The 25,537-nt window shown below is 35.3% G+C and overlaps 2 protein-coding genes across 4 annotated transcripts in view; both read left to right on the plus strand.

The window, feature by feature from the left end:
* LOC113494372 (KH domain-containing, RNA-binding, signal transduction-associated protein 2-like) overlaps positions 1 to 2,223 on the plus strand; it is a 196,050-nt gene extending 193,827 nt beyond the window's left edge. For 2 of the 3 annotated variants that reach the window (XM_026872685.1, XM_026872686.1), the window contains exons 4-5: positions 1,395 to 1,511; positions 1,946 to 2,223. In XM_026872685.1, the coding sequence (XP_026728486.1) occupies positions 1,395 to 1,511; positions 1,946 to 2,179 (351 nt within the window). In that variant the 3' untranslated portion in view covers positions 2,180 to 2,223. The remainder of the gene's footprint in view (positions 1 to 1,394; positions 1,512 to 1,945) is intronic. The other variant, XM_026872684.1, reaches the window with a different exon arrangement.
* A 3,607-nt stretch (positions 2,224 to 5,830) lies between these two features.
* LOC113494371 lies at positions 5,831 to 22,001 on the plus strand. The gene is made up of 5 exons (XM_026872683.1): positions 5,831 to 5,985; positions 7,451 to 7,588; positions 9,388 to 9,484; positions 17,603 to 17,756; positions 21,596 to 22,001. The coding sequence occupies exons 1-5, from the start codon at positions 5,866 to 5,868 to the stop codon at positions 21,666 to 21,668; spliced, it is 582 nt and encodes a 193-aa protein (XP_026728484.1). The 5' UTR covers positions 5,831 to 5,865; the 3' UTR covers positions 21,669 to 22,001.
* Positions 22,002 to 25,537: the final 3,536 nt, after the last annotated feature.

Below are 25,537 nucleotides of genomic sequence, written 5' to 3' on the forward strand. Positions count from 1 at the left end.
ACAGTCGTTACTGGCAGTCAGAAGCTTGAAAGTCCGACAATCAGTCTAACTAATAGGTATCGTGTTGCCGAGATAACTGGGTTGAGGTCAGACAGGCAGTCGCTCTTTGTAACTCACTGGTACTTTTTTTAATTCGGTTAGACTGGAAGCCGACCCCAACATGATGTTGTATTATACATCAATAATTGCTATATCTGAAGCTTTAGAATTATAACTAATTCTTTCATAACCTATTAGCTACAAAACACTCGTTCAATATTTCACACAGTACCTCATAAGCCTTAATTTATTTTCTTGTCGTTATATTTCCTCTCCATAAATTTCCCTATTCTGTAGTTCAAACAATTCGTCGAACTAACAGTCAAAAATTGCACTACCGTCGAAATGACCGAGATTTGAGGAAAATAGAAAAGTAAACGGTGCTCTATTCCCCGGGCGATACGGTATTGCTTGTCTATGCCCCGGTATTGACGTTAGCCTGGAGTATTTGTTCCAGAGAGCAGCAATATTATTGCGAGGAGGTTTAATAATCTTGTATTCGTCTTATTTAAATCAGTGTTAACGGAAATCTCTTATTGCGCTGTTACAGCGTAACAACCTCGTATTTATGAGGGTATTTAATTTTTGTTGGATTCTTTCCCAGAGGGTAAAAATGGAACTCTAAAACTAGGTACCGCAGTTTGTCCCTCTTTCTGGTACCAGGATGTATCTCAGATACCGAGAGACCTAGACAGCTGACATTTTTATAGACGATGTCTTTTTGTTGCCGCTCTAACATCAAATAATAAAATCGTGGTTAAGTGACGGTTGATGCGGTCAGATTGATGGGTGTTCAATGTTATTGTTTTTGCTAAAATATTTTTATTATATTAGTCGCTTCATTATTTAGAAAAACCATAGGCTGCTTGTTGTCATAATTACCAATATGTCCGCAAACTCCCGCCTTTTAAAAAAGTAGTTGAAAAGTAAAAACTTGAAAGAATTCAAAGATATCTTAAATATATTACATAAATATTGTTCTTTCTTTCATTGTCTGTGTGAAACTTTGTAAAAGATTTCAATTCAAAGATATCATTTAAAGTATTCGTACTTATTCAGTCATAACATAGATAGGGCAGAGTTTAGTTCTTATATTTGTACTTACGACCAGTGTGAGAATTTTTTTCTTGTATTTTTCAACAGACCTCAAAAAAGAGGAGGTTCTCAAGATTTCGTTTTTTTTGTTACCTCAGAAACTCGGACTGGTTGAATATTATGTCGATTATTCTCTCATTTAATTTGAAATAGCTGGGATTCGGCAAGTTAGGTTCAGTAGTTTCTTTTCGAAGAAGGTTGTACATTTTCTTTAAAAAGTCTTATTCTCATTTTATAAATATTCATTTCTTTTGTTACAGTTCAACTTCGTCGGCAAACTGCTCGGACCAAAAGGGAACTCCTTGAAACGGCTACAAGAAGACACCATGTGCAAGATGGCGGTCCTAGGAAGAGGGTCCATGAAGGATCGACAAAAGGTACTCTCATAGATTGTCGAAAAACATTATCATTATTTCTTATCGCCTCCTCATAAAGAGAGACTTGACGAAACAACGACTGCACAAGTTGATAAAGTACGTCCGTCGATGGGACCGACGGGCACGTTAAATTATGGATCCCGGTTGTTATTCGCCAATCTTGGACAGACGGTCAGAAACTAGAAAGTCTGACAACCAGTCTAAGGGGTATCGTATTCCTTAGGTTCTGTATAACACTGGTACTTAGCTGCATCCGGACTGGAAGCTGACCTCAACCTAGTAGAAGAAAGGCTAGAGTTTGATGGAAAACTAAGCTTTCAATTAAGAGTAACAAAAATAACTCACCCCCACACTTCCATAAGGTATCAACTTATTCCATAAGGTATCAACATAAAAATCCTCCTGACTCCTCTCTAAAGCTCCGTCTTCCCCAGGAGGAGGAGCTCCGTGTGTCAGGAGACCCGAAGTTTGCGCACCTGTCGGACGAGCTGCACGTGGAGATCAGCGCGTTCGCAACCCCGGCCGAGGCCCACGCGAGGATTGCCTACGCACTGGCTGAGTTGAGGAGGTTCCTTGTACCTGTAAGTAGCCTTTTTTATGCTAATTTTCGCAATCCTTGGCTCTCTGCATGCATAGTCGAGTGGTTGGTTACCACGCCAAACCCATAATGAGCGACGTGTCTTGGCCCGATCCCCGCGTAAGATAAGCATAAGTGTAATGTTGCCTTTTTCTATAAGAGTCCTCGAATTTTTGGCGACCTGCATGCATAGCCGAGTGGTATAGGTCACCACGCCAAACCCACTAAAGGCCTGACTTGTTCACGACACTGGGCCCACAGTGGGATTAGCCCAGACTTGTTTCGAGACTGGGTGTCTTCGTGTCTGAGACTTTTTGACTTGTGAGAAATACAAAGTTAATGCACAATCCAAAAAGGTAAAGCGATTTAAACAATTCTTTAGCATTTACCTCTGGCTTGTTGGTATATTGGTTATTGGCATTGATTTGCTGTACCGGGGGTTGTGGTTTCGATTTCGTGAAAATTTTTGAAAGTTGTTGCGAAATATTACATGTTACACAAAATATTTGTAATTTTTTTTCTCATTTTTGCCATGCAAACCGAAAGTTAATATGCTCAGAGATTACTCTCTATAAAGTATGCGAGTTACAAACGGCGCCGGCTGTCATACTAGTATTAAATATACAAGAGACACGCACTCGCACGCAGTATTTATTCACGAGTTAATATCTCACAGCTTTTGGTATCTCAGTTTGTATAAAAAAGAAACACGAATAAGTATGGTTAAATATTACGTAAGACGGACAAATTACTTTTGGCATTTCTTAAAATCATGATTTTTTTTCCGATATTAGATAGATTTACTTTCTTCAGCCATGTTTTTTATACGATTTCCGCATGCAGGACTTTAATCGTTATGTCGTAGGGGAAGGGGTTCACAAACATTCAAGGCACATGCACAAGACAGCCACACTCAGAACAAGCATTCGTGGATCACACAAAAGCTAGTCCAATGCGTCTCGTAAATCTTGCGAAAACTGTAATCCTCTCACAAAAACAATTTAAACTTATTAATATCATTATCCACTGAGCATCTTCCTTTAAATATATTTATGTTATATCATAAACCATATACGTATCATATAACGTATTGTCCTCACACAAAAGCTCATAGAAAAATAGCTTTGATTTCAAAATCATATCTTTCATGTGACATAACATTATGGAGCATAAAGCTTCAAGGCGCCATAAAGCTGTGATATAATGAAATAACTTCAATAGCTATAAGATTTTACTTCAGTCTAGACACTGCTTTTACTTCCGCTGTTGTGGTGGCTTTGCAGCTCTATGCATGCATTGGTATGCACAAGGTGCAGGTTCGATCCCAACTCGGGCATAATACCAATGTGACTTTTTCAAAGTTAAATGAATTTTCTTAATTATTCTAAGACACTACTGACAAAAAGGCGAAAGAAAACATCGTGAAGAAACCAATATTATTTATTTGTGTATAAAATATTTCCATATACCTAATATGTTTGTGGTTTTTCATAAAAGCAGTATTTTTAACACAAAAATATTATTTAAAATTGAATTTGCACGCGTAATCCAATTACCAGATTGTGAGGAAACTTTAATAATATTTTAACAAACCTGAAAAGGATCGAAACCAAAAAATAAACAATTTTATAGCATTGAAAAGCATACCAAAACCAACCAGTATTTTTTTAACAATTCTATTTTATATCATCCAAATAAGTAAAAATCTTTATCATTACTGCACTCACCTCATAACTAGGACTACCAAGTAGACGAGGATAATTTCTTCACCTTTCTTTTCACCTATTTACCATTACAATCACAGTGACTTCAAAAGACGGGAAGAACTGCTCCATTAAAGCCAGCATTACAGTACACGTGAGGATAATATAACGTTTTATGGAGCATCGTAAAAGTCATTTCAAATCAAAGGTATGTTTTGAAATGGCGCATGCAGTGCTTGCTAGGCTGTTTAAAGAGGACTTAAGGAAAACAAAAGTTTTTATTTCAAAATGGCCGTTTTCCAGGCCCTTTCAAAGCATGACAATGATGACTAGTTGCGCGGTTAGAAAATATCATTCTTATGGAGAAGAACCGGCAAGAAACTTTATAAAGAGTCAGGGTTTGTTCACGACTCGTCCTCATGGACAGCAAAGCTTCTTGCGGTCAAGATAACCCCATACCAAGTTTCATTAAAATTGGTTGATTTGTGTTAAAAATAGTTTTTGGTCTTTTTGGAGGTAGAGAACACACCTTACCAAATTTCATTCAAATTGATTTAGTAGTTGAATGTAAAAGCGTAACAGACAAATAGACACAGACCAAGTAAACACAGACAATCAAACAGACAGAGATTTAATATTGCTTTTAAACGAATACAGATTGCTGCATATTAGAACCTATTTGGTTTATGATTCTTAAAAGATACGTTATAAGTTCTAAAAACACTTGGTTGTGTAATGTCAACATAATAAGCAAGGTCTCGGTTCGAGCCTGGATAAGGCTGGCACAGCATCGTAGAAATTGACTTGAAAAAGAGGAGGGATACGCCCAGCAGTGAGAGGACAAAGGCTGTGGATGAAGATGTGACCTATGTTCCTAGAGGCACAATAAATCCGACCATTTGGTATCAAAAACAAGTTACAATAATAAGCCTGTTTTACATAACACTTATTTTTCTTCACAACTAAAGGGCTATAAATAATTCTGGGCGCTATCATTTCATGTACAGTCAGCGCCAAAAGTCGGTCATTAGATTTTCAAAATAACTATCCACAATTAATTTCAATGAGTTAACATTTTGTGTTAATTTTCAGTTCTGTAATCAAGAAGTAAAAACGTTTTACTGCCTGTCTTTCGATCTGTCCGTTCGTCTGCCACCAGGCTGTGTCTTATCAATCGTTGACAAACAGTTGCAATTTTCACAGATGATATTTTCTATTGTGCTACAGCGACAGCAACTGATCGCAGCAAACATTTCGTTATGAAAATTAGTATTTCTGTAGTCCTTTTTGTATGGAACACTCACGCCTTCGACTCGTACTTGACCGGTATTTTTGTTGCTGACTGTACCATCTTAAGATTATTTCTTACGATCAAGTCTGGATGCTATTAAGTGATAATTTATGACCATGTTTGCTGAACGTCACAAAAGTTAATAGATTACCCGGTTTCAGATCAACGTGGGAGCTTTGTGAAGTTTTAGTGTGTTTTTATTAGTAGCCTTGGACTATAACTGGAGACTAGTGACTTTCAGTGACTTTTTATGAGACGGTCTTTGTGAAACTAGATCTGAAGGCTTAGATTCATTTGTCTGATAAAAGATTTAAAATTTAATTGTCTCTGCTTCCATTCCTGATCAATGTACTTCATATACACGTTATGACAAACTTTTTAGCTTTATTTATTCGAAAAAAATATGTTAGGCATTGTCATAATAAAATTACTTGTAAAAAAGAAAAAGATTCATTGTATAGGGAAACATACCTTTCATAAAAAGAATGTAAAAGTAACAATTTAATTTAGAACACAACTAGTAAAAGCGGCATGCATGCATTAACCAGCTCACGGGGCTCAACTACTTTCAGGGGCCTTACATACACTACATTTCCACCAGTGGTACTATCAAATAAACTCATGTCGCCAGTTTGAGACAGCTATAAATGAGTGTAGCTTGTTTCCCTTGACCGTCCTTCATGGTATAAACACTCAATATTTCAAATTAAATAATGCTTAACTATATTTCAACTAATGTAAACTTCTTTCCAGGATTACAACGACGACATACGGCAGGAACAGATGTTGGAGATGCAGATCCTGTCCTCACAGACTGAGCAGAGGAGGCTGACTCCTCCGGACTCCTCCAGGAGCGGCAGCGAGGAGACGCTGCCTCTCAGAGATACCACACACAAGCAGAGGGTGAGTACCAGAGTGTAGGACAAAAAAGGAGATGAATGCATTATTGAATGAATGAATATTCTTTATTGTACACCATAGAATCAAATCAATGAAATTAACAGCATACAGTACAATGGTACAACGGCTGTCTTATCGCTTATAGCGATGTCTTCTAGACACCCTTTGGACAGGACAGATAGAAATATACAGGTAGGCGACTGGTTTACTATTTTCGGAATGCTTTCGTATCTCACCACATAGTTCCATTTTGAACACTGCGCTTCCTACTCCTAGCTATTATTATAATTCAAATTTACTTGGTGATCAAGAAACTAAACTTAAATAAACAATCAAAGACTTCGTCCAAAATAAACTTGATTTTGGTAAAAATATTTGAGTAAATCTATTTAAATGAGATAACGTGATAATACATTAAACCTATTACCTTTACATTTAATAATAAACTGTAAATAACAGCTGAAATACTACCTCAAATCTAGAACATTCAGACTTAATAGTCACCTATTCAAAATAATCCAAACACGTACACTTGCTAACCAAATTTGCACCTTACACCTCAAATTTTAAGTACTATATTCCTTAGAATTGAACAACGGAATCCTTCAAGCGAAAAGGGACGGAAGGTGAATTACGCAACACAATTTCTATTCCCAACTATTTTACGAGTGCTACAGACACCCGTATCTGCCCGGAATCAAAATTGGTAGCTCCCACGCGAAGATACACAATAACACACAGATTGGACCTCCACAGTTGGTGGATAAGGATCCAACGGTACTAAATTGAAGCATTCAATTCAAAGGGTAAAAATATTTCAAGAGAATTAAAGTTACAGAAAATGATTGAATGATTGGGATATGTCATATCAGAATCAATTGTGTGTTATGATGTTGTAAAAAGGCTTCATCTGGGGTCAAAATGGATCCAGTATTAGTACCCTTGGGAATAATAAAAGGATCTTTCGGTTTATTTAATGTTGAGCAGTTTTTCTAAGCCCACTAATGTGATTAGGTCTTTTAACGCTGAAAGGTCAAAATAAGTGATCATTTTCGGTTTATATGCTAGACTCAAGCAATTATCTAATTCAGTTAAATTTGGTATTAAAAATGCAATAAAGGTTTTGTTTATCTAAGGGCTGATTTTTCAATCGTCAGATAACTTTTATTCGACGAATATGTTTGGCGTTTAAACAGCTTTTGTTTAGAAAATATGTCAAACGGCCATATTTACTCCTCAGCTAAAAGTTAACTGGTGATTGAAAAAACGGCCCTTAGTCTTTATCAATCAGCCTATAGCAATAAACTGCTGGATATAGGCCTCCCACAAATTACACAACAAGACCCGATCCTCGGCATTCCGCATCCAGTCTGATTATTTTACCTGGAGTGTTTTTTTAATAAGTGCAATAGATTAGGTGGAACGAAGACTATTTTTTAATTTTCTAATGTGCCATTAAATCCACCAGCTGTCAGGAGTGCAGCCGTCCCCGGCGCCGGCTGCGCTGCCGGGTGGTATCGCCATCAGCCACGGCGCCAGCGCCAGGGATTTCTCGCCACCAGCGCCGACCCCGGCACCGGATCACTTGTCTGCTGCCCATCATCAGGTATTTACTAGTGCTGCTATTATTTGACTGTATCTCTGGAACTAGTGAATCGATTTTGATGAAATTGTTAAATTATTGTCGTATAAAGGTCATGACTGATTGAAGCAACGATAAACAAATATTATGATTTTATGAATACACATACTTCATTCTTTTAGAAGAAGTTTATTTTAGTTTAAGCCCATTTGTCGATCATCAATCTCTTAGGTAGTAGTCGCACAGACTAAAGATACCCACTGCTATATCTTTGTGAGACTGCTCACTTACTCATGTATCAGGATCTCCCGACTAGTTTAGACCTAACCGGAGTTCGTAATCATGAGCTGACTTGGCAGCGGGGTCAGGGGTCGAACTATACTTAACAACTTAACTTTTAACTTTTTATAAAGTGAAACTTTCATATATAAGTATTAGCTATGAAAGTAAACGGTATTTGTTTAAGCTCAACTTTTAACGAAGCAAACTTTTAATGACGGCATCTTTGAACAATCTGCTTGTTTTTGTTTACTCTTTCTCTTGAAATTTTATGAAGTACAGGTAGGGCATCAACATCTTTTTTTTTTTTTGTTTAGTTTTGTCTAACTTGTGAGTAATAGTATTATATACAGGGTGCTCGAGTTCCATACAAAATGGCTAAAATAAAAAAGTTTTCAAGAGAAGTAGTCCTCATTTTTTATATCAATTGTTAAAACGCAACCTCAAAACATCATGTGTGAAAATTTCGACTATTCACTTAGACTTGAAATAACTAAAAAACCTGGCGATAGAAAAACAGAAGGAGAGACATTAATTTATTGCATTTTTTCTTAATTTAGTAAATAACCCACTAAAGTACGGATGTTGAATTTTTTAATTAGAACATTTTATTAAAGAATCCCTAACACATAAAATTGCTTGTTCTTAGTTCCATTTTTAGTTACAATTGTGTATGTTTCTTGTATGACTAATTTGCAACGGTAACAACCAATTAGGCAGTTCGTTGGACATGGCTTAAAACTCTTTGCTTCCTTTATAAATGTCCCCAGAATACTGTTATTCTAAAAACTAATCCCAACTCAAAGAAAAATGTAACTAACGAATGAAAGCGGCTTTCCGCTTGAAAAAAAGAGCTGCATCCTTTTTAAAGCGCTGAAAAGCAAAAATGTTTTTCAGTTCAAATTTTAGCTACTGAAAAAAATCATAGGACCGAAAGGTTGTCACGTATTTCATATAGAGTTTGGGTACTGTATTTCTAACTACTGCGCGCGTTTAGGTAACAAATACACGGTCGGGTGCGCAAATCAAATAAAAACGCATTTCTGTTATAAAAATATTGAAACATTTTTTTTGGAGTGCGGAGTTTTTACTGAAAAAAATCTGGTCGCTGATACTAGAGTTTCTAACTCGTAATCCCTCTTCCTCCCATTGACAATCGACAAAATTTGTATGGAGAAGAGGGTCCTAACTTAATATCTCCAGATTACCTAATTTGGGATTATTTACGATAACGGTATAAACATCTTGCCTATAGTGTTCATACTAAGACCTCTTTTTGGTAATACATCTGTACTATTATCCTGAGCGCAGACCTTAGTTTTGTGCCCTATGAGGTAAGACTTCTGATATCCTTCAATGTTCAATCAATGTTTGTACTAAAGCCTTTTATAAAGTAATGAACAGGACGCCCTCTTTTCACAATTATTTTGCCCTAAAAACACTTGGAGTCTATTCAGTCTATACTAGAGTCTATTGTTACTAGTCCACCATCACTCTCGTGTTGCTCTCCATCAAGAACTTAAAATACAACCTCATTTGTCCAGCTGGCAGCAAGCCACACCGGGCACGGCGTGCTGGTCGGCGGCGGAGTCTTGCAACAGCCTCCCACGCACCACCTGCTAACACAGAACTCCATACTTGGTGAGTATACACACATCTTGAGGAATCTTCAATATACGGTCGGATTCAAGAGAATCTCTTATCCAAGTGTGTATATTAAATGTCGACGGACCTGTACATTAAACTTGGCATTGGTAAAGACACCATGGCACTCACTCACTTATTTTATATACTAGACTATGAGTGACAATTGTGAGCTAAAACAGACAGCGACATTTTTTATATGAGATGCCGCTATCTCGTCATTTCAGCAAAAGTCCAGCTAAAAAATCTGATTATAGCACTGTGCTACTAATAAGATTACAATTTGCGGTGTCTTTCAAACTCAGCGTTTTTGAACAAATTGGAACTGAGTCCGTAGCTACTTTATTACGTTGAATTCGGTCTATTCTGGCTGATTAACCTCACTACACTTAGCGACTCAAAAACATCTTCAAAATAAGTGATTTAACACCCCATTATCACAAGCACGAAAAAGAAAACAAACAATATTCATCACATACATCATTTAACAATAAATACAACTTTATTTACGTAAACAGAAACTTCCTGAACATAAAACTTTGCCCTCACAAAGCAAAGGAACATTAACTTTTAAACAATTCTCTGAGCAAAACCTAACACCACGTCTTACAGTTAGAATTCTGCAGATATCGAAAAGAGATAGCGCTCTACATTACGTAGTTGCATCTCGTTTCCACACGTTAAACGGTTTTACTTCAAGACAAGGTAATAGGACCCCAGATCATTACTTGCAGGTATACTTTAGGAACTTTAGTTTTAAACTAAGCTGGATGCGATACTAAGCTTGGTATATACTGAGTTTATTCGACACTCCTTTTGAAAATAAGAACTGTATTTTAAAATAGTTTTCTAGTCTTTCTTTTAGACTTACTTGACTTTAGACTTACTTTTTCAAATAATATATTGCAACATAGCACATGTTGCAATATTTTATTTGTGATGGTTCTGTATTGGTGGTCATCTGAATCTATGAGACTGAATAGGGACCTAATTAACTAGGAAAAAGTCTAGTCTAGAAGTCTAGGCTGGATGATTTAGCTATATTAGAATGCGGTATGACCGATGGACTGCCAACTCAAAAGTCGTAGGTTCGAATCCCGGCGCAACAATTTATTTTCAGAATGTGCGTATTACAACATTATAATTATTTGTTAAACGGTAAAAGGAATCTTTAAATCATTGGTGTGTTTAGCCACGTGAATGTCTATGAGCGGTTTAAACTTTGACAGCAGGTTGTACCAGAACCATAGCGAAAAAAAGAATTGGAAGTTGCGGTGCTGCAATCGAATAGCGAGAATTTGTCTTTTGTTTTTTAAATCACCTTCAATTTTATATTCAAACCTCGTTTAAAATATTCATCGGTTTTAACATTTCAAAAACTTAGAATATCGACGTAAGAAGCAACCTTTATCACCATCATCATCATCTCAGCCTATCGCCGTCCACTGCTGAACGTAGGCCTCCCCCAAAGAGCGCCAACCATCCCGGTCCTGGGCAGCCCTTATACAAAAATGAATTTCACGCAGTCTTCTGTTTCGATTCGAATCTTCCAAAAAGTATTTAATTTTGTTCATACCTCTAAACTGCACGCAAACATTACTCAAACTACAAAGTGGTTTCTTAGGTTTACGCGAATGTTAGACATTGAAATGAAACTACTTTTACGGATGTTATCGCGGTTTAATTTTAGATTTTAGTTCCCGACGTTTCGAAACCTTTGCAGGTATCATGGTCACGGGCAGACTGAGATGGCGTTCGTCTTGACAGAAGATGTTGCTCGTTCTACCTTCATATTTTAATTAATTACTTGTGGTCCGACCTACGTAGTATGAGCTCATTTCAGTGTGCCCGTGACCATGATACCTGCAAAGGTTTCGAAACGTCGGGAACTAAAATCTAAAATTAAACCGCGATAAAATCCGTAAAAGTAATTTCATTTCAATGTCTAACTACAAAGATAACGATGTTCTCGTCACCTAGTCTTAGAGTATTTTTAAAGTACTTTTATAAAACTTTATTTTACGTAAAATACTCTTTAAAGTAACGTGTCAAAGTAACATTCTTAACACTTAATTAAGCGGAATATTTCACTAAAACCTTGTTTAATCTCACTCAGGAGAAAAATCCTTTAGCGCGTTAAGCTCTGAGTAAAGTATTGTTATTTAATATGAGCTAAACCTTGAGATTTTAAGCGCTTTCCCCATTCTATTAATCATGGAAGTTCCTTTCTCGATATATGAACTTACTAATACAGAAAAACTTTTGAAATCCGAACCAGTAGTTTATGAGATAAGCATATTCTACCAAACGGAAAAACTAGCTGTATTTTATATATATAAAAACATAATTAATGTTTATTAGTGTCAGACATATATAAAAATAAACTAATGTAAATAAAATATCTTAATTTAAACTTTATTTTGTCTACATTATGGTTCGAAACTAAACAAAGTCTAAAATAACTTAGATAGACTAGACTTTACTTAAGAATTATTGTTTGTTCTTAGTTCTTAAATGTTTGTCTTGTTTTACTCACATAAATGTTAAAGAAAATGAAGACTCATCGCTTTAGTCCAATTTTGTTGTAGGCGATGAAACCTAAATGTGTACAGATTTCAACGATATTTAGATACGAAGTCAGCTTGAAGCTTCAGTTATACCCATGGCCACGGTATGCAATTAAAACAATGAATGATGAATCCCAGAACAGAATAAGTACCTCTTATCACTCAAACAGCTGACCCAATATGAAAAACACCGCGTAGCTAGAACTGGGCGCTAGAAATAAGCCAATAACTCCTACCTAACAAAACTAACTATAAAACTAAGCCCTAAGCACCTCACTAAGTTCACTAACGCACTAACCAGGTGGCGGTGACATCCTGGGACTCAGCAGCCCAGTGCTGGGCGGCGTGCTGCACGCGCACCCCGCGCTGCGCGGCGTCAAGCCCACCGCCGTACACGCGCTAGCTACGCAAGGTCGGTACGTCGCCCTTTATATAGAATCAAGCCCAACACTGGCTTCAATTTATAAAATTAAGCCCAACACTGGCTTAATTTTTTTGGCTTTCGTGTAGTTAAATATTCTAGAAAGTTTATCGTTTTTTAAGAACTATTTTGAGTTGCTAAAGCCATAAACTTTTTTTATTATTGCGGTGTTGTAGTGTTATAATTATAATTTCATGAGGCGGATTGATTATTAAACCGTTGTTAATTAAATATTATATGATAAAACATAAATCGTATGTGCATCAAAGTTAGAAAATCTTTATTTAACGAGATTTGTTGATAGGATAGTCGTTTACATGGCGGGGTGGGCGAGGTTTTAAAAGCAATTTTTAGAAAGTCTTAGTGATGAATGATGTTTTAAGTATTCTTAAAGATAGGCTGAAATTAATAACTGTAAGATTTTCTTACTCAAAACATTGCAAAATCAAAATTATGACCTAAATTCAATGATGCTAATATAGAACTATTAAGTTTAGTTCACAATGAATGAAAATAACGAATTCAAAAATTACCAAGACTTTATTAATTAGAATTAAATTTTATATTTAAACATTTAGTTTTAGTTAGTCCAATAGTAAAATAATCACAAAACTTAGTTTCTTTAAAATACCTACTCAATTATGTCTTAGCAAGTTAAATAATAACAATTAAATTTAATCAACAGCTTTGCTTTATAAAGGCCCGTCCAGTAAAATGTATTGTAGTTATAAATTGAAATTGTGCTCGTTATTCGCTCATTTAAATTGTCATTGAAGAAAATCTTTAACGTCTTTTGAATAGACTTTAAATAGTATTAATCATAATACTTGGTCTTGAATTCACATTACTTTTAATTCACAAAAAATGGTGATAATTTTGTAAATTAATAAGATTTGCTACAATGAGCTTAAACCTTGCTTGATATTATGAAGATAGAAATATCGAGACGATCCCATTTAAAGGTGTACATGATTATTTATTATTAACCCCACTTTTCCCACTGTTGAGCAAAGGCCTCTCCACTCTTCTTCCATTTGTGTCTCTTATGTGAATTAACGACTTTTTAATCTATATCTATACTCTATGTACTAACACGGTGATTTTTTAGTCGTCTTACAAAAGCAGCCTAGTCCATGTATCCGACGTAAATACCCCTAGGCGCGATTATTATATTTTTATCATCAACTAAGATAATAAGTACGAAGTAAAATTAAACAAGAGATATCTGAAACATACTCTAAAAAATGATAAAAACGCCGCCGCCCGCGCCCCTCACATTGTTACAAGGCTCGGACCGCGCTCACAATAGTTTTGTTTCTTAAAAACTACGAATTGCATCATAATATTGAATTTTAAATTTATTCAAATCTCATAAATACCTATTTTTTATCATGAACGTGTTCTAGTCATTGGATAATGAACTGGGCTGCTATTGTAAGACGACTAAAAAATCGCGGTGTATATAAAGCTGAAGAGTTTGTTTCTTTGAACGCGCTAATCTCAGGAACTACTGGTTCAAACTGAAAAAATCTGTGTTGAATAGACCATTCATGGAGGAAGGTTTTAGGCTATGAACCATCACGCTGCGACTAATAGGAGCGAAGATACAATGGAAAATGTGGAAAAAACAGGGCGGATATAAATCATAACTTATAAATTTTCTAACCACGCGGACGAAGTCGCGGGCAACAGCTAGTTCAATATAAACCCAACTTCAGTTGTGTTGCTATGACAACCACTCTCTACTAAAAAGTTTATTTCATCCATATCCCGCTGCTTTCAGACTCTTTGACGTCAGTTTTCCAAAGCAATTGCAAAAGAATGAACACAAACTAAGCCGTCCTATCATTTTCAAAATTTAATTTCGGCATGAGTCTTCCTGTCGAGAAACAAAGAACAATCCGAAGTTCTTTTTTGCTAAACCTAGGGTAATTGATTCAGGGTCTCAGAAGCTTTAATTGAAACGTCAGGAAACCACGCATTCATTGGAAACTTGAAACTGTTGTTGTTCAGTTATTTTGTATCGTTTTAAGTTGGTAAGAGGTTTGGATCTATGTGTGAACGATCGTTCTTGGAAACATAAAAATAAAGAGATTCAGGGATGCTTATGAATATAGGACAATACAGTCAGATTAAGAAAATATATCTGATTTATAGATAGATGATAACATTTAGTCGCTATTTTATATTCTAGTAAAAATAAGAACAATACATATCTACTACTACCACCACCATTTAAATAGAATGTATTCTAAACATTCAACATATTTATTACAATAAATGAAACTAAACTAATATTTACATTTTTAAAACTATATCAATATAAAAAGAAAAATATACATTATTTACAAAGCGTCAAAAAAGACGTCTGATTTATTTATATTTGTCTGATTTTTTGACTTCAGGGTTTTTTTTTCAAACGACGAGTGACTCAATAAGTCATGATGCTCAAATACAGCGGCAATTTCAGAAACCGTTAGACTGGAAGCCGATCCCTATTCGACATGGAGAAAATTGTGCTATTGTTTATAAGCGTCAATAGGAAATAATTAGAAGTCCTTTCCTTTTAGATTGGTAATGACTAAATCTATAGATATTCGTTAGGCTTGAGCTAAGCCTTAATTTACTTGGTTGTCATTTGACGCGGGATTTCGAGCGTTTCTTTTATGACGGGACTAATTGGTTTTCTGGCGTATTTTATTATTGATTATGGTCTGACCTTGGCCTGTTATTATCTTATATATCAATACTGTTTATGATAGAACTAGTGTTCCGCTTGTTTTTGCCCATACAAAATTAAATGTTGGTTAAACTAATGAAATATGTATCAATTCTAATCAAAAGCGGTTAACATGTTGAACAAAAAGGGTGGATATATTAATATTTCTTAGGCTTATCCACATACAATTTTTAATATTGTTGTATGATTTTAAATGTAAAAGTTTTAAAGCGTGTCTCAAGCATACTTAATGACTTCATAGGTTTGTATGGAATTTGGCAGACATATAGAGCGGCACGTAGAATTTTTTCTCAAAAAATGAGCTGAAGTCTTGGAAAAAGAGGCAAAAGGGGCAGACTTAAATTTCGGTGATACAATTTAACATACATCAATAATATAAAATTTCCAAAATTGTTTATTCTACCAATTATGCTTAATATCGACTAGCAAGCCGACCCGGGCAATATGCAAGTTGTGATAGGAATCGTACACATGTAAAATCGGTATGCTAGCAGGAGAATCGAATCACACACCTGACTGAATATATGTGGCTGCTTACATGACTACAGCTGCATCATGCGACTGTATCTGAATGTTAGTGTTCGGTAGAATTGCTTAAGTAATTTTACAAAGACTTTACAGATTAGGAAAATCATTTCCACCAACAATGTGGATAGTGTATAACGTAGTCTTATTAAGGCATGACGAAAATGTATATATGACTTTCGACCGACCGCACCAACAAGGATATTTCTCCATTTTATGTACAGATACACAGACACACATTCTATGTACAGACAGGAAAGGGAGTTTATCTTTTATAAACAATACAAAAAAAATTCAATTTGATGTTAATAATTTAATTGATTGACTAATGCGGGAGTTCTAGTAAAAAAGAGTTTCCAAGCCACCATTTTTTTTTGGTACACGAGGCAAATCAAGTTTTCCATAACAAATGGCTTTAGTATCTAAGCTACTTGCCATACATACATTCATAGGGGTTAGTACGTGGGTAAGAGACTTGTCATCTGGTATACACCGTGATTTTTTTATCGTCTTACAAAAGCAGCCCAGTTCGTGTATCCAATGACTAGAACACGTTCATGATAAAAAAATAGGTATTTATGAGATTTGAATAAATTTAAAATGCAATTTTAATTCAACATTATGATGCAATTCGTAGTTTTTAGAAACACAGGTCTGTTGCGAGCGCGGTCCGAGCCTTGTAACAATGGTGAGGGGCGCGGGCGGCGGCGTTTTTATAATTTTTAAGAGTATTTTCAGATTTCTCTTGTTTAATTTTTCTTCGTACTTATTATCTTAGTTGATGATAAAAAAAATATAATCGCGTCTAGGGGTATTTTACGTCGGATACATGAACTGGGCTTCTTTTGTAAGACGACTAAAAAATCACCGTGTATAATCAGACACATACCTGTATACATGCCTTACCACATTCGGTTCGTATGGTTCGTTAAACTAAAGTTGTGTTAAAGGTTCTAATATAGTATATATTTGTAACTGTTAGCCTATATCTCTATTCCCCGACTGGAATATAATTATTGTATGCCTAAATGGGCTGATTGTAGTACTGTATCTTTTTTATTTAAAACCTGTAACCTACTCAATCAACACAATAAAGCGACTTTGACTTTGGAGGTATTTATGTGTTTCAAATTTATTTTGATAATTAAGGAATATTACAACATGGATTAAAACAAACATAGATGATAAAACAATTACGATCATTTACGTATTTTGGCAAGTCAATAAGCGGTAATGAGGTTGATCATCCAGAGAATGTTGGAAAACTAGTTAATTGAGATTCTTTTCTCGAAAATGCTATCTTTACCTACTTGTGGTATTATAATAATTGTATTGTTTTTCTTTGTCCTTCTCCAATCTGATTTTGGCTGGAGGCAATCCAGCCAATAATTTTGGCAGTATCGTTTATTAGGATAACCATTTTTGTTCAGTTTCATCGTTTTTAGGAGAAAATGTTATTTTTATTAAAGTTATCATGAAAAACATACACAAAGGATTATGGGTTCGACTCCCAGGGGATAAAGAAATGACAAAAATTGAATGCAACACAGCGTACTACTTTTTAGATTATATTAAACTTTATCGTTTTAAATTCTACTTAGTTTATCGTCGTTAGTTTTAGATATAGGCAATTGCACACCTACCCCAATTCTAATTAAGTCGTCGTGTTTAATATTAAATCAAATCATTAAAACCTTTGCAAAAGCAGTACTAGAGTAATAGATGTAAACAAATTTCTCAAAATAACATCCAAAAGGTATTCATGTCTGTAAAAGCATCCAGGAGAAAACAAAAATCCCAGGTCGAAACAAAAGACAGGTAGATCCCTTCAGCAAAACGCATGTAGTCGTATTATGCATCAGGTGCGGTCGGGCCGGCGAGCACGGCCAGGAAGCGGCCCCTGCTTGGCGGCACTCGGGCGGCCATGTCACCGACTAAGCGGGCCGTGATGACCCTGCTCGCTCGCGCCAGGGCTGCCACCCACAAACACGCTCCCACGTGGCCCGCGACTCACGAGTGAGTATAACCACACCTCAGGTAGGCTCGAACTCAGTCCCGGCTTGATTGAACTAACAGTTTAACTTTTTAATTTAACTTTCTGTAGACCGGTGCCGACTTACTACTCGGCGTATGGCAGCCCTTTGTTGGATATTAGCCTCTTCCAAAAAGGAGTTTAATGGAATAGTGAGTATTGTACAGTTGTAAAACATTTGAAGAGTGAACTGATTACGTCAAAAGAGTAATAGCCGTCGTGAGTATGTTTTGACAACCCTAAGTGATAGGGTTGTCAACATTTAAATGACAAGACTCTACATCTATTATAAGTTAACATTGATCGAAGTTAAGTCGGCTGTCTGTCAGATTGCGACCTCCTGCATCCAATCAATTATCGAAAGCGCGAGGTAGGTCTTTGGGCACAATTGTTGAGTGTAGATTATTTTAAAATGTAACCTAACCTTAACAGCATGTCTTTGAATTAAGTATGAAGTGGACCTCAAGTTATTTTTGTGTAAACTTTGTTATTCTCTCCTGTGGATGCATTTTGCAGACATGAAATATAATGATCTATCGATATTTCCTAAAATCTCAATTGTTATCAAATCAATTTTTCAAAGGAAAACCCTCACAAAATCAAACGAAAACATTTTCTAAAACTCGTGTTTTGCTGAGACTATTTTTAGAGTTTTCTCGTGCAGAGCTATTAAAAGCAGGAGGAAACCCCTTACTAGGGGAGCTCCAAAAGCTTTTTAATGCCGTCCTGTTTGAAGGGAGAACTCCAGAGGCGTGGAGTAGGAGTGTTGTCGTCCTGTTCTTCAAAAAGGGAGACAAAACCCAGCTGAAGAACTATCGACCCATTTCCCTCCTAAGCCACGTCTATAAGCTGTTCTCAAGAGTGATCACGAACCGACTTGCGCGAAGACTCGACGAATTCCAACCGCCGGAGCAGGCCGGGTTTCGGAGCGGATACGGCACCATAGACCACATCCACACAGTGCGGCAGATTATACAGAAGACCGAAGAGTATAATCAGCCCCTGTGTCTAGCATTTGTGGACTATGAGAAGGCCTTTGACTCGGTGGAAATCTGGTCTGTTCTGGAGTCCCTGCAGCGTTGTCAAGTAGATTGGCGATACATCCAAGTGATGAGATGTCTTTACGAAGCCGCTACAATGTCCGTCCAAGTACAGAATCAGCAAACAAGGCCCATACCGTTGCATCGAGGAGTGAGACAAGGGGATGTTATTTCCCCGAAATTGTTCACTAATGCAATGGAGGATATGTTCAAGATGCTGAACTGGAAAGGACGCGGTATCAACATCAATGGCGAACACATCTCTCACTTGCGATTTGCTGACGATATTGTCATCATGGCGGAAACGCTGCAGGACCTACAACAGATGCTGAACGGCCTGGCTGAATCTTCTCTACGCATCGGCCTACGGATGAACTTGGACAAAACCAAGGTCATGTTCAATGAACATGTTCTACCGGAACCGATTGCGATACACGGCGCCGTTCTCGAAGTTGTTCAGAAATATGTATACCTCGGGCAGACATTGCAGTTAGGTAGAAACAACTTTGAGGACGAGGTGAATAGGAGAATTCAGTTGGGTTGGACTGCATTTGGGAAGTTACGTCGAGTCCTAACATCGTCGATCCCACAGTGCCTAAAGACAAAAGTCTTCAATCAGTGCGTCCTACCTGTCATGACTTACGGAGCCGAAACGTGGACACTGTCGGTACGGCTGGTTCACAAGTTTAAAGTCGCTCAGCGGGCTATGGAAAGGGCTATGCTCGGTATTTCTCTGAGGGACCGCATCAGAAATGAGGTAATCCGTCAGAGAACCAAAGTCATCGACATAGCCCACCGAATCAGCAAGCTGAAGTGGCAGTGGGCTGGCCATATTAGCCGAAGAACCGATAACCGTTGGGGTAAACGAGTTCTAGAGTGGAGACCACGCCTCGGCAAACGTAGTGTAGGACGTCCTCAGGCACGGTGGAGTGATGACTTGCGCAAGACGGCTGGCAGGAGCTGGATGCGAGAAGCCGAAAATCGATCTCAGTGGCGTGCACTTGGAGAGGCCTATGTCCAGCAGTGGACTTCGATAGGCTGATGATGATGATGATGTGTTTTGCTTTTAATCTTAAAAGCGAAAAAACTGCACTTGCTTGCTACTAAAGATGCTATCAGACAAAATTTATGGCAAAATAGGGAAAACTGTGGATGCCGAAGTCGTTAACCAAATAAAGTGGTTGAATGTCCTGGACAAAGTTTCCTGTAAAGGAAGAGAAGTGGGAAATATTTCGCATTTCAGTTTTTGAAGATTAGAATTTTACCTTTTAATATTAAAATATCGATATTAGGCTAGGAAATACACTGAAAACATGTCTGTCTGTCTGTTCCTGAGATAAGTCCTTAATTTTCTACTTTTACTAACAAGTATTTTGCAGCAAAAAAAAAACAGAAAGCTACCAGCTAGCCGTGATAAAAAATACGTGACTTAATAAAATATACTACGAGTTAAATATATTTATTACTCAGCAACGCTCATGAATAAAAATTTGCTAGATTCTTTTTTTCAGCAAATTTTTACGTTATTTATTTTTATAGGAGCAAATCAAATAATCAGCGATAATGAAATAAAAAAAAGAAATATCTTCGCAAAGTGCTAACCTTTTTGCTTGGAATTCGTAACACGTAAATAGGGTTGGCAACTTAATATTTACAAGTAGAAAGCTTTATAAATATTTAGATACCAAATTATTTTCATAGATAAAATTTATATTTATGTGACATCAAAATTACCAAATGAAATTGGGAGTTGATACAGGTGTTTCGATAAACGTGTTTCGTTCAATGCTGTTTTCATTATCAAGTTAGGGTTGTCACATTTCAGGATTAAAAATATAATGGGAAATGGATATACTTGCGAATATTTTTGGATTTTGTCAAAGCTAGGGTATTTTTTAGATGTGCTGAAACAGCCTTTGGTTTTAGATCAAGTTATATGTCTGTGTGAATTAAGGGCAGTTAAGAGATTTTTTAATAAACTATGTATAGGATTTGATTACAAGAAGATCCCGTTAAAATACGACCAAAATCTTCCGTTTCTCATTATGACTGAATCTTTTAATCAATTTCGATCGAACATAAAGACTGATAATCTTTTAATACCAAAAGAGTGACAACCCTACAAGCAACAGGGTTGTCAACAAACAATGCATACGTGCTCCGCCATACGCCCAGCGGCTCAACGTATAAAATCGACTGGGACGTACGTGACATAGCCGGCGGGACCAAGTTTGAGTCCCGGGCAAGTCGAATTGACAAACAGAATTTATTTTCCGGATTTAAATAGGATAATGGATTCAGATTGAACGTTTCTTTTTAGACTAAAACAATTTTGATCTAGATTTAATAGCTTATGTCATTTTTTGGGCTTTACAAATTGTTTTTGTATTTTAGATAAATGATTCATCCAGATTTGCCTTGCCCGTTCAGAATATTATTCACAAATGACAGCTAATCCATCTGTTTCATAATCTATTAACCATTATCCATTTTCTAGAGTACCTTTAAATAAAATCGGTTCGCTTCATTAATCAACTTCGATTTTTATTATTTGAAACGTATCGTCTGTTAAAATTTTAAGAGTCCAGATTTAGGGTCCTTCAGGTTCAATCTGGTCACAGAACGGATGGATAGACTGTGTTTTAACCCTTTAAGTACGGAAGCCTAAAATACGTGGGAGAATGAAATATTTACATAACTTTTTACGTTCAAGAAAAACTTGCCTATTTTAAACTAATGATTTTAAAAAAAAATGAAACTTAATGATTTTCTCTTTGTTACAGGCACACAGGCCTTCTTCCACTTATAAGGGACGAATTCGTGGCTGGCATGGGCGTCAATATCAACCTAGCATAATTATCTAGAAAACAATGACCAGAGGTCCTGCCCCTACCTTTTTACGTAAGACTAAAGCCGTTGTAGAAGCGAGAGAGCACGCTCTCGGCGTAGAGCCGCGTCTCTGTCCCACAAGTCTTAATTTAAAATGCGTTAGGACCTCGAGTCTGTATCCTAGTCAAATGAATCGATCGAATTAATTTAAGTATTATTTTAAGTGTTATTTCGTACCTGCTTTAATTTATTTGTAAAGAAATTTCTCGAAGTTATTGTGGAACTAGCTGGATATTCGATCAAGTGTCAACGTCTAAAACGATAAATTATTATATAAACCGCAATATCTACTTTAGAACAATATACGGAACATGCATAAAATTATTTTTCTGCATTTTATCCATTATAAAATATGTGGGTTTTTTTTTTAATAAATGTCACAGTCAATATATTTAATTGAATTGACGAATATTTGACTCTTGATCGCAAATCAACGTCTTGTACAAAACATGGCGCTGTATAAAAAAAAGTTTAAAGAGATGTTGTCAATTGACATTACTTGTCAAAAAAACAAAATGGCTACGTTTGAAGTCACGTATTGTAAAAGTTTCTATTTGTATTGAGAATTATATTTATCTATGTTTTGTTTGTTTTAAAGTAAGTTATGATTAATTTAAGAGGCATTGTTTAAAGATGTTTTATGATATGAACGTGTCCATATGAGTTGCAATGTATAAAAAAGGTTCTTTTTTTAATTTAATTTCGTCAAAGAGTTTTATGATTTTTTTGATAATAAAGAATTTTAAACCAACCGCAAGGAAAAATAAACTAATATGATTGTGGCGCCAAAACTAAATATGTATTTTTCAGGCCTAATAGATATTTTTTCAAAAAACCTCAAAAAAATCTAGGGCTTTTTAGATATGAATTAACGGACCACTGTGTATTTGATATCCTATGCCTTTTAGGGGACTGTATATAAAAATATATCACTATATATAGCGTTAAGCCAAATTTTAGCAGACGATGTTATTGTAAATTATATTTCAATATGTATTTAAAATAAGGTCGGATTTCGTTCAAATTCTGAACTGTCAAGAAAATTTGCCGTAAAAAGCTGATCAGAGATTAGAGATTAGTTACCACATATACACAGACACGCGGGCGCATACACACATATGCACGTACACACACCTATATACTCACACGAACAACACACACGTACAACACATACACACACACACACACACACACACACACACACACACACACACACACACACACACGACACACGACACACGCACACACACACACACCAAACGCAGTCTCTTATTGCATTTTAGTCGAATGTTGTTTTTATTGAATTGTTGTCAAGCATGGCATTTGTTCCATCTTTTTTTATTCATTGACCGTTTTATTATTTGAAAGGAACACGACTTCTAATAACTTTATATATTAATAATATTAATATCACAATTATGAATAATAGATAAACTGATTCACAGCACAGTGCACATGGTTTGAAAATTCTTTTGTCGAAACAGTATTATAATCAAAAATGTCGGGCACACATAAATTTGATTGAAGCACACGTTTTACCAATAGCAAGTTCGAAATATTTGGATAAATAATTATTAAGTATAACAGTTCATTATGATATAATTATAACTCAAAGTTTTACATAATTGCTTAGATTAATAAAAAAAGTATTTATTAAAAAGTTATGCATTTTCGAATATGGCAAGATCATAATTATATGAAAGTAGTAGAACTTTAAAAAATGAATATGTAATGTAGAAAATAATTTTAAATTATTAATATTATAATGTAAAATTTATTGTAATTAAATAACGAAAATTTAATGCGACGACTTACTGATTAAGTCGTTACGATAAAAGTTGCGAAACGGTATATTTGAAAATGGCCGAAAAATACCATAAACCATTATAAAATCTTACAAAAGAAAAGCATTACAAAGAGCCCACACCATCTAATCTGCCTAGGTTATGGCGAAATATTAAATTTTAATACTCACCAGCAAAAAAAAAGATTAATTTTGAAAAGGTAATTTTAGAATTTCAAAAACGTTGACGTTCTTTTCGGCGGGAATAATAAAATCCAAAATGGCGGAATGACATTTTCAAACATACTCAAACGATATCTGTAAAATTACTATTTTAAATGAGTGTCAAATAATATTACAATAAGCAACTTGATGTATGCTATAATTTAAGTAAAAGAATACGTTAAAGATTACTATTATATTAACAATGAAGTATTATTATAATGTAAATAACAATAATATTTAATCGCTTTAATATCGTCTGTGTTTGTGATATATAGTTAGAGAAATTCACAACTTAAAAACGTGTTATAGAGTTTATAATATTATCTACATTTTTAATGTCAAAATTATCGAGCTGTCAATAAAAAAAATCCAATATGTCAACTGGAAAACTGAAATTGTAAAACTTAATAAAAATAAAAATCGATTACTACTCGATTGCTTTCTTAATTGTGACATTAAAAAGTTTAATGCTATCAAGAGAAAATGTTCCCCTGCATTGGAATGTCTAATTAGGTACCTAATTATAATGTATTTTTATTTGTTTTAAATTACAATATTGCTGTAGAAATGAAAATTAACTAAAAACAGTATCTACTCGATGTTCTGTACCTCATTAAATGTCCTCATAATGTTGTTATTTCAATTTGTCTATGAATAGTAAAAATGATGAATTACTATGATAACAAGAAATAACACCTTTTAACTGCGACGTGTGAAAAATTGTCTCAAAATATTCAAATAAAATAGAAGAATTGAATCACTATATGTAATTTTAAATCAATGTTCAAAAAAATCGTAATACTCAACTGAAAATGAATTATAAAATAGCATTAAGATAAAAAACATTTTTTGAATATTATAACAATAGGCAGTCTCAAAAATATGTTAAACATATGAAATGCAGATGGATTTGTTAACATAACCTCAAAAATATATATATCACAATTTATCGATGTCAAAATGTTGAATTTTCATAGTTTAATGCGTCTTCCAAGGATTATGTTAATCTTAATTTAAATTCCTATACATTTTGTGTATTTGTTAATTTTGTTCAGTCGCGTCAGGGGAATATGTATTTCAAGTAATAACAACGGGAATTTAATCAAATTGTTTATGTTTTAGTTATGGTTTCATTTAATTGAATATTTTATCGAATATATATGTAAACTATAATATTAATGGTATGGCCAACGTTGACACTCTTGATAAATATGACTACGGAGGAATAATGAACATCCTTCTGTTTTTGAATTTTCTGAAAAAGTATTTGTGACGTAAGCTTTAAGTAGGGTGGAAACTTAAAAAAATGTGCATCTTTTTTAATGAAGTCACGATGCTTTGATATCAAGTCTTTTTTAATAGGGTTTGTGATCTGTTATCCACTTGGTAGAGATTTTTTTAAGACCAACGGTAGACCTAAAAATAAAAAAGGTGTTTAAAAAACTACGTCAAAAAAAAAATGATCTAACTTTCTTTGAACCAACCGAATTGACTTCTTTTTTCTATTCGATGATTAGAAAGTTTGCATATAGTCCTGAAATACCGTTCCCCTGACAATTTTAATGATTGTTTGTTTGTCAAGTGTGCACTGAAGGTAAGTAGTAATAAATACAATTATAGTGAATAATATGACTTTTATTTTTTCCCTTACCGACTAATCTCCTGGTAATAGGAAATTTCAGCCTTCTAGCCTATCGGGATGTGCCCCAAAAATCCAACCAGAACGACAAACAAGAAAAGTGATGGTATAAAAACTTGGGAAAACAATCACCCAACAAATTTTTGACCGTACCGAGCGTAGTTTAACTTGACATGGATTTTGATCATT

This window comes from Trichoplusia ni, chromosome 5, assembly GCF_003590095.1.
Source record: "Trichoplusia ni isolate ovarian cell line Hi5 chromosome 5, tn1, whole genome shotgun sequence".
Taxonomy (NCBI): Eukaryota; Metazoa; Arthropoda; class Insecta; order Lepidoptera; family Noctuidae; genus Trichoplusia; species Trichoplusia ni.